Here is an 11,256-nt window from a genome sequence, read left to right as displayed (position 1 = left end):
CCATCTAATTCCTCTTGAATCCAATCCTTCGTAAAATCCTTAATGCTCCTTACTTTGTCACAAATCAAATCATCCATCAGGACCTCAATGTCCCATATGTTGCCGATTTGGCCAGAACCAGATACCAATCCTTCCATGATAAACTTCCCAACCATCCAAACCAACTCGTTTCTAACCTGGCTTCTCCCATATTACCTAATGATCCTCCTAGGCGTCTGAAAAGATTATGTCCTCGAGATCTTCTCTTCTAGAAATGTTTTTGGAGTTCTATCAATGGGTAGATTCTCCACATGTTTGTATCATGTCATAATATCACTTACAGCAAATTTACCTGATGTATATATATTTATACTTGTGAATAACAATAAATAAATTAAAAAAAAAAGTTTTAATGGTTTCATTAACTTTGTGTATATGCATATTCTCTACATTAAACAAAGTTTTGGCCCTTTCTATTGACTATTTTCAAACTCTTTTTATTACACCTCATTAATATTATCAAAATTATATACATACATACATAAAAACTTTTAAACGTATATGTTATAGGTATAGATAATTTTTTCTTGAGATAAAGCTCATTGTAGGGCTTCTTAAATATTTTGAAAAATTGTGACACTCAATAATACAGATATAAATTAGATGCTGGGGAGGGGGAAACGTCCAAAATAAAAAACGCATCTATAAAGAACAGTGGGAAGGATAATAGTTGTGTAAATTGTAATTTTTAAGATTTTAAATAGAAGGCGCGAGCTAAGCAGTTTCGAAATTAAAAAATACACGAATTTCCCGCCTTCAACCTAAATTTTAATCCATCATCAACTTGTTACTGGAGCCAGCTTTAAAGGAGGAAAACGAAAAGGAAAACGCTACACAACGGCAAGAGATTTTAAAATCGTTTCTCTGGGTTTCAATTTAAGATAAACTAACTTCAGTTGCAATTGTCTTTAACCCTTTTAATGTCAGAGGCCAATACATCATCCTTTGCTGCTTTACTATTCGAATTTCGAGATAACTCACTCTCAAAATAAATTTATAATAAGTTATAAATGGTCTTATTTCATTATGAGAGAATTATAAAAAATAGTTTTTTAAGAATAGTATAAACAAATAAAAGAAAATATAACTTATCGTTCATAGTTACTAGCACTCAATCCGTTCGGCGCTTACCACGTGATCTTGGAGTTATTCTTTACTTTTGGTGTGGTATATTATTTATTTTATTACGAAATATTTTGGAAATGCAAATTATATACTTTGTAATAACCGGTATATATAAGGTTATACTGTAAAGATGACTTTTCGTATGTGCAAATACGTTTTGTAAGACAGAACTCAATTTTTGTTTTATTTTTCATCTTTTATACCTTTGTTATTTATATAATTTCGAATGAATATAAAAAAAATATAGTGTCATTGTTTTATTTTCTATTTCGTCCTTAATATATTGCTTTTTTAATTAAGTAAATATTGTTTTATTTTTATGAGCCTTTTTCCAAACCCTCCTAAAATCGTTCAATGTTTATTTATTTTTAGGCACTAAAAAGTTTAATAAAATACCTGCATCCTCTTGCTCTCAATAAATTATCGTTATTTATTTTGACGATAACTGGCCTGTATGTCCTTTAACAGAACTGTTTTTAAAATTTTGAACCAAATAATTTATCAATATATCAAATAATCAACTTCTGAATGATTTAGAAGTGGCATTATTAGCTACCTCAATTTTGAAAATATTAGTTGAAATATTAGTTAGACATGATTCAAACTTGTACATATTTAATATTTTAATTCTATGTACAACATATTTGGCATACGGAAGCAGTGTAGCTCAATATGATTTATTACAATTTTCTATATTCATTTACATATATTAAAATAATATTCGGATTTGATTTATATCATGTTACATTTCTATATTTAATTAAATATGATATAGCGTGAGTATTAAATGTTTATACGTATGGTTTCTTTTATGTTTTAATTTATGATATTGTCATATGACTTAATTTGTTTTCATTATGCCATAGTAGTATACTGTGTATATGATTAGTTACTAATGATTAGTGGATTCACGATTCAGTTAAATTAAGGAAATTAATAGTACTTACTGGTGCAACTTCAGCCAGGTATATTCCTGAAGATAGATAAAGTATACCAACAGCAAGACCAGCTAGAATCCTTCCAACGTACATCACGATGAGAAAGGGAAAAGAGCCAAGTAAGGTCCAGGAGAAGAGGAAGAAGATGCCACCGACGAAATTACCACTTCGCCTGCCGAAGAAATCTATCAGGAACCAACCACAGAAGCCGCCCAAGAGAGCTCCACCTGGAAGTAGGGCATCGAGAATGGCAGCTTGCTTCTTGTGTACTCCGGATTGCTTGTCCTGGAGAAGGGCAGTCAGTGTAGGCGATGTCCAGGATGCGGTCATCGACATTGACAAGTTGCCGGAACATACTAATGTGAAATGAATGTTAAAGTACCACGCTAATATCAAAAGAGCTTTAAATAATTAAAATTAATAAATCGTGAACGATGTAGTTGTCAATGTTGTGTTAAAAGTTTAGTTTTATTGGTTAATTAGGAAAACCAATGTTACAGAATTCCTCCAAGAACGGCTACCACCTAGCTTATTGGGACTTAATCTTATCAGAGGTTTAATTAATGTCAAATCAAGTCAGTCGAGGTCTAGATTAGTTCAAATTTAAAATCTACTCGTTGATTATAAAATTTAAAAGTATCACTAAATACTTAAATATTAAATAATTTAGTGATAAAAAAAATCACATGATGTACATTTTTTAGTATAACAGTTTAAAAAGAATCTATTATTCTTATTTAATGTTTTATGTATTTTATAATCCATTTTAATGAAGATTAATATGTGTGGAATTATTGTAATAAGTAGGATCTTCACGTTTACCCCATTTGCTGCAAACGGGAATAAGAAAGTAACATACGTCGCTATCCACACGCTTGCGTGTTCCAGAGGGGCAAACATGATGGACTTTGGACTCGTGTCGGTTACTTTTTATTTATATTTACGGTACAATAATTTATCGGATTATTATTAATTTAATTTCTGTTAAGTAAAAAATAAACCGCTATACTATTTGCTATCAATCAGATTAATAGAGGGAAAAAATCTCCTTAGGACTATATTAAATCGCTAAAATTAATTAGCAAGATTCGAAACAAAGTATTTCTACCCAATTGATAAAATTTAAAAACATACAAGTATAAACTGGGGTTGATTATTGATTCTGAAGATGGGGAAAATTCCTCATTTAACACGAAGAGCACAAATAATTCTCTATCGGCAGTTCTAAAACAATAACTGGGCACACACGTGTGAATGCTGCAATGGTACACCATTTGAGTTGTGCCCAAAAATCGCCTCTCACTGGTCGCGAAAAATTCAAGCATACTTATACCAGACAATCTAAATACCCTATACACATGCATGCGCTAATTTTCTAAAGTTGGGCGTATATTTAGCAGCATATGTAGACAAATTCCAAGGAACGCTATTTAAAAGTTTATTTTTTCCCCCATAGCTCCAAATTTTTCTCCCTCATAACGGATCTCCTGGTTAGAAATTATCGACTCTGCAAAGTTTAATTTAATTAATTATCAATATCTACTTATATTTTCGAATATTTCTTAACTCTTTTTCACTTTGGAATGTCATTTGTTCACCGTCAAATTCTCCCATTCCCCCGATACCTTACATCCGCCCCAAGCGATTCTTTGACTATCATTCATACCGAAAATCCTATTTAGTTCTTAATTTTCTTGACCTCTATTTTTCGTTTTTTAGTGTGTACTGTATGTGTTTTATATTTCATTTTTATGTTCTTTATTATTTCTCATAACTTTACTTTTCATTATTTATCTAATTTTTTTTTTTTATACTTTTCGCTGTACATCTTATCTTAATTTACTTTGTTTATTTTTATATTATTTTTTAGCCCTAACATAGATACCTTTTATTTATTGTTATCTTGTTCTATTACCCTTTCATTTATTATCTTTTAACTTCATCCAAATTATATAATATTATGGAAGATTATTGATTGACCATGTGTATAGATGAATGGAATATGGTCCGGGTGCGGTAAAAAAAAAAACTCAAATAGTAGATAATTATACTATTTTATCGAGTCAAAGTTTCTCCTCACGTTGCAGAGCTTCGTCAAAACAACCCTGACGAAGCCCTGCAACGTGGGGCGAAAAGTTGGCTCAATAAAATAGTATAATTATCTACTATTTGAGTTTTTTTTTTTTACCACACCCGGACCATATTCCATTCATATATAATATTATATCTAATCTAATTAATTCTCACCTCTACCGACTCTTTACCTGGAACCGCAATTTTCACGAGATGACTTCACCCGTGAAAACACACAACCAGGTCTGAGAATCCTATACTCGAATGAAAGAGATTCCTTTTCTCCCCATCGACTAGATAATTAACATTCTCACGCCCTGCTTTCTTAATACTATCGATGTATTTACCTCTCTCAAAACTTCAATATCTTATTTATTACCGACATGCACCGTAAATGTTTTTAAAATATTCCGTGGAACAGACTTGAGGCTGTCCGAAGATTATAGGCATTTATGAATTGTGGGCTCCTTTATTATCCTTCATCATGAATTCATATACAATATTAAAAAATAACAGTATCTCCTAGAAATCCTTCCTCTCATCAGCAATCCTTATCATCTACAATATCGCTCTCCATAAATCTTAGCAAAAAGCCATGGTTCATTTTATAAATAAAAATTCAAACCCCCCTCATCTTCCGATGATTACCATCTAATCCCTATCTTCTCTGAAACCTCTATAAATCCTAAGTTTTAAATTTTCTTCAATGCTTTAATCTACTTAATCCCCACCAATTAAGATCTGGCTACTCCACACAATCCGCGATATTCAAGTCACTAGAAAATTAAAATAAAAAGTCCTTAAACTCCTGGATTTTTATAACGCTTTTGATTCAATTAACTATCCTACCTTTTATCTAAATTTAAATTATGACCATTATAAATATATAAATAATTCATCGTATTAATTTAAATTATGAATAAGATGGTCAGGGATGCAGTCACAAGAAAACAAAAATACTGTACAACTATTTATTTTCCGACGTTTCACCCCAATCTATAGAGCTTCATCATGACTGTTTCTGCTCAGGTCAGTTCGAAAACTAACTCTTCAAGTAATTCTCTTATCACTGTATCCGCCCTCTTAGTTCTTATTCTTCTTCAAGTAATCCACCCTCATCTCTACGCCGCAGTACTAGGATTAAAAATTACAGGTCTAAAGCTCAACTCTATAATCCTATTAATGTAATTTCGTCTGTCTTCCTTTCTCTTTTATCAGTCTTAACCTAGGTTTCTCTTCTCTTCGGTTCCTATATAAACTATCTTCCTAAACTCATCTATTATCTATCATTGATTTCTTATTTATAATCTTCTAATTAGGGTGTCAATAGATCATGGGATCAGGTATTGAACTATTACTTCCTGGGGTTTAAAAGAGAATTTCATTTGTTATCCCCACAATAAATATTATATTTTAAAATTTGCGAGTTTTTAGATGTATAGCTATTAACCTATGTAAACCCATATATAATTGATAGTGAAAATTTCTCCAGTTATCAGAAATTGAACACTAGTCTTTCCATCAAAGCAGAAAAAAGAATAGAAAGAATTTTTTTTTTGTACAGATTTGGAAATATAGAAGTGACTTATCAAGTCACACATTTAATAAAACGATATAGATTACTTTAATTTGAAATTTTCAGTTAATATAATTTGGAATTATAACTTTATGAGATACTGTGAGATTTTATTACGTTATCTTCTTCAGTTTGTGCCATCAATGAGTTTTAATTATATACATACATCTTTGACAAATATATTCTTAGACAGTGGAACAGTTCCCCATTGGTTAAGACTTATCATAATCGAAAAACCAGGTGGTTGTATTTTTTTTTTTTAGGGTTTAGTAATAATATTTCCTTATTTTTATTCTGCAGTTACATTTTACAAGATTGAATAAATTACTGCAGGAAATGCTTGGTCAACAAATAGATAGAACTGAAAATTATTGGATACGAAAAGGGGAGCGGAGTGGAGAAATAATGTAGCCCCCTATTGTGGAGGGGCCCCTTATCGCTTCGACGAACCGGGATCTTCAGTCCCGGTGAGGGGCGAGGGGTGGGCCAAATATCCTCTTTTAGCTTGTAAATTTACCCCTCCTCCTCCACTCATTACCTTACAAGGGACTTTGCGAACAGATCGTAGATAACAGGCTTGTTCTCCTCTCCTCGTTTCGGAAGGCGGTGTAATATTATTATTGGTGTTTACTACCTCTGCACTTTATCCAGTTTTGGCATTATATTATTTCTTAGTACGGTCTAGAATTATATATTTTCGAATCTAAAACTTCTATACATATAGAATACTATAGAATTCTACATTGTAATGGTATAAGTTTCATCTCTTATAAGCCACTGTCCTGGTTTTAAAATAACTGAGTATTTGTTTCGTTGTCTAACAAAGAAACTGGTTAGCAGGTCACAATTAGGGATGGAAACAGTTTGAGTATGGGATTTAAAGACACTCAGACCTACTGAGTGGTATTTTTTTAATATATGGAAATAACAATTTCAACATATTACACCGAACTTAAATTTGTTTCAAACAGCTTTTACCACTTATATGGGCTAGTATATCTAATGTATATGCAATAAAAATTGTTACCAAATGTTTTAATTTAATAATGAGTTAACAACAGCAGAGCAGAGTTTCTCTTAATTTTTTTAGGGTTTTAGGAAAAGTGGGGTGCAGTCATTATTTTCGCCTAGATTGTCTGAAAAAAATGCCAACTGATGAGCGCTGTTTGGTAGCTGAGGGAGTTAAGCGACTACCTCGTGACTGGAGCAGTACCGATCCCTCAAAATGAAAAATTTCTTATTTTCCGGAATATAGATGGATCAAGGAAAATACATTTGTGCATGCATAACTAGAATTATTTGATAAAATTATTTATTGATAATTTTTTTCTCTAATTTACAAATTTCGGCCGCTCTAAGTGCGTTTGCGCACAAAACACGTAATTATGTGATCCCAACTATTCTACAGATTTGGGCCATAATGGATAGGGGTGTTTGATGATAGGGCGAGGGGTGTCTCGTTAGTGAAAAACAAACCTCTTCCTCAGAGTAAACTGTTTGCTGGTTCGTTAAAATAAAACGGAGAACCTGAAATAAATATCACGAAATAATGAAATAATAAAAAATATAACCTTCCAAGTGATACTCAACATTTAATGATAACAAAATATAAATAAATGAAAATAAAAGATTGTCTTATACAAAATTAAATGAATTATAAAGTAGCAAAAATATTTATATTAGTATAAAAATTAAACTTATTTTGGTTTTAATATAAAAAAAAAAAAGATTGAGTATTTTAGTGATTCGAGGGGAGAAGAATTCGAGGGAAAAAACAAAAAACAGCAATAGTCACTTACAGTAGATGACCGTGGTTTCGATATGCGCATATTGATTATACCTTTAAGTATAATATATCTCATCCGAGATGCCCGCTTTCGTAGAGCTGATGGTGGGCGAGGGTCAATAGAAGAACGGTGCTTCGAAACGCAGGTAGAGAATCGGTGAAAATGAGTCCAAAATGAACTAGCCAACTTCAAACACAACTTGACTGAACAAATGGCGGTGACGAGTCAGTGAATAAGTGACCGGCTAGTCGGTGAGAAAGAATCCAAAAAACCAGCCAGATACAACACAACTTGATTGAAACAATGGCGGCAGCCTGTTAGAGAATAAGTGACTACTGCCTGTCACACCGCGCCAATGCCTCTTATGTAGATCGCTCCAAACCCTCCTAAATACTCACTGCCCTCTGCCTTATCAGTGGTTGTATAAGCCCTGGCCCACTATCTTCGGTATGTGCACATGCTACTCCTCAGCAATGTATATATACACACGCACCACACTAAACCTCTTTATGTCCCTTATTTCTATGTGTCAACTTCAAATACAAAATCGCTTATAGTTAAATAAAAATAAACTTATAACTATCAAAATTTAAAAAATCATTTAGAAAGGAAATTGATTTAAATTTTAAAAAATAATAATACACTAAACTTTTCCGCTTTAACAGATAGTATAGTTTATTGATAATTGGCAATTTTCATGCTAGTAAAAATGCTACAGGTTTGGTCGTAATATTACTAGCCGGTTTTGAACTATAGGAGTAGGAGTAATTTATGAGATTTGTACGATGACATCTAGATATCAATCTACCAAATCCTTAAAAATTACATTTAAACGATTGCTGTTATGCTGGAGTTCTTGAGTTGTGTCCTTATCATTCCAAATATAGTCCTTACCCACTATGCTGAAACTATAGATACTTCAACCATTCTCACGTCTTTGTAAAAATATTCCTGATTCTTTTTTTATATATACTGATGGATCGAAATCTGACGAATCTACATAATCCTTTTTCATCACAAATAACTCAACCCATAAAATAAAACTGCATAAATTATGCAGTGTATATACATCTGAATTACATGCAATAGCCTCAGCACTCCACTTCTTCATGACAGTAACGAATACCGATTATTATTACAGTTATCATTACCGACTCTTTAAGTTCACTAAAAGCCATGAAGATCATTTACCCGAAACACCCGGCGATCATAAAAATTCACAATTATACTAACATGCTCGAAAACTTGGGAAAAACTGTTTTCTTTATATGGGTGCCGGGTCACGTGGGAATCGCTGGAAATGACCTGGTGGACATTGCAGCTATACAAGCATTTGCTCTTCCAGGTCAGGGCGCGGCCATTCTGACACCCCCAGAATTCTTCTTCTGATGAATGATGTATTATCTTGTTGTTGGTCCATCTTGTGTGATGGCCCCCCACGCAGCTTTTTTACTATTATTAAAACTATTATTCCATGGTGGACCATAATCCGTTGTTCTCGTCGTGAGTGGGTAGGTATTGCCAGATTGAGAATAGGTCATACAAGTTTAACTCATAGATATCTGATCAGTAAGCAGCCACCGCTAAAATGTCAATACTGCAACAGTGTACTTACGATCAGTCACATATTTGAGGAATGTCATTTCTATTCCGTGAACTTGAGTAAATTGGGAGTAGGACCGAGTGTATCGGATGCTCTGAATAATGACCAAAAGAACGTGGAAATGGTTTTGGTTTTGTTAAAAAGGAATGGCATTTTGAATAAGATTTAAACCAGAAAATCTGTTATACGTAATAAAAAATATCAAAAGAAGTAATTATTTAATTTTTTTTTTCTAAATTATTTAAAGAGAAAAATAAAGTGAAATAGAATTATAAAGCACGAAAGATGGGCGTTTATGACCTCAGGGTTTTACGCCCTAAAGCCCCAGACAACAACAACAACTTCAACCACTCTAGGAGTAACCATTAACATTAGAAAAATGTTTGTAAGTTACAATGTAAAAATCGATTCCTAGGAATACAACATTCATGCTCAAATTGATTCGAATATTCACCGGCATTGCTTAACAATACTTATATTGATTTAAAGTGTACTAATAAATCTCCATGTATTTTGTATGTTACATCTCTCTCTCTACATATTTATAATAAGATTTAAAATGAGTCATTATCCCATTAATGTTCTTAATCTCGCTGACATCAAAAATAAATCTTAGAGATCGTAAAATCATCTTATTCAAAATGAGCGTCGACTCATTCAGTTTTTGACAATACCTGAGACTCTGACACAGTCAAACCCGCTATTATTTCATTTTCTGTTTTTCATGTGAAGTATTCCGTGTTCCTTGGATTCTCTTCGTAGAAGTTGTACCCTTATTTCCTAATGCGGAAAATGAAATGATCCTTGAAGTGGGAGACATGAGAGGATCAGAGATGTTCCAATATGAAATTACTTGAGTTTCCTCCCTATCTCCCGAACGTTGCTGAAAGATCACTGAAACTCTGCTTTTACAAAATCCGATCAACTGGGTCCTTCGTCCTGGAAATCGTACTTATAAAATCTGAATAATGATTATTTACATGAAATTTCTTTACTTTAAACCATTTCATAAATAATTAGGTAGAATAAAGGAGGTTTTGAAAAAAAATAAAATAAATTATATTAAAAAACTTGTCTATTGATTAGACCTTTTTTAGCGCGCTGTGAGCCATACTTGCATTTGTAATATAATATAATATAATATTTTTGTTTTGTTTTATAGAATGTAGTTTCTCTTTTCCTGTTGCTGGGTTTTCACTATCCGGAGTAGTAATCTCTTCGACCTCTAATAAATCTGTTATGTTTGCTCGGATATTCCTGCTGTTACATAATGGGTTTAGCTTTAACTAATGATATTATAATGTCCATATCCTAATCAATTAAGGCTTATTGACTGTGCAAAATAAATAATATAATACAAAAATTTGTCATTTCTCGAAACCTTAATCAGACATAAAAGATAATGTTATAGAAGATAATTCTGTTAGCTCAAGATTAGTTCGCACAAGGTTATTAAGTAGTATCTTCTTAAAATCATTATTATGAGTTAAGGACAATAAACTATTCTAATAAGGAAGGGAGAGAAATATTAACTGTTCAAGTTAACACTGTCAATATTCAACAGACATCATTTGTTGAGTTGATAACCCAATATAGAACAAATAACATGTTTAATTACGTATTCTATCCTGACACTATGCACATATAGTTACTTCCTCATAGTCAAATTCTGGTAAGATGTCTAGAATTCACTTTCGTAGTCAATAAATGAAGATCTAATCGTTCATATAGCAAAAAATCAACAGTTTAATTCAATTTATGACAGGAATTATACTTTGCACAAAGTGTGAATAAAATGTATTTTTTAAAAATTTTTACGTGATCCTCAATTGGAAGCATACGAACTAATTTTATTTATTTAAATATCAAAGGGTTTAATGATTGACTAAAAGAGAACCATAGAAACTTAGATTTGGAATCGGAAAAAGCCGAGACTGGCCGATTTCTCCCAATTATATTCATATATTGGGGAATATGATCGGGGGGGGGGGTGCCTGCATGTAGCCTGGATTATCTTCCTATAACAGTACTCTCGCATTTCTTACTTTCTTCATTCCCATTTCTCCATTTATTTCTTCTTATCCCATGTTCTTTCGTTTTAAAATATTGTTTTTT

General features: G+C 32.3%; 2 protein-coding genes across 2 annotated transcripts in view; one reads left to right on the top strand and one right to left on the bottom strand.

The window, feature by feature from the left end:
* Positions 1–11,256, top strand: part of CngA (Cyclic nucleotide-gated ion channel subunit A) — a 609,564-nt gene that overhangs the window by 267,521 nt on the left and 330,787 nt on the right. The window lies entirely within an intron of this gene.
* The window catches only part of LOC106682316 (facilitated trehalose transporter Tret1), a 58,411-nt gene that overhangs the window by 43,532 nt on the left and 3,623 nt on the right, over positions 1–11,256 (bottom strand). The window contains exon 2 of the mRNA XM_014423110.2: positions 2,112–2,458. Within this exon, the coding sequence (XP_014278596.1) occupies positions 2,112–2,458 (347 nt within the window). The remainder of the gene's footprint in view (positions 1–2,111; positions 2,459–11,256) is intronic.

The sequence above is a fragment of the Halyomorpha halys genome, unplaced genomic scaffold (genome assembly GCF_000696795.3).
Source record: "Halyomorpha halys isolate HHAL.00 unplaced genomic scaffold, Hhal_1.1 Scaffold23.1, whole genome shotgun sequence".
Classification (NCBI taxonomy): Eukaryota; Metazoa; Arthropoda; class Insecta; order Hemiptera; family Pentatomidae; genus Halyomorpha; species Halyomorpha halys.
Note: the sequence above shows the minus strand (reverse complement) of the source record. Positions and strands in the feature narration are given on the sequence as shown.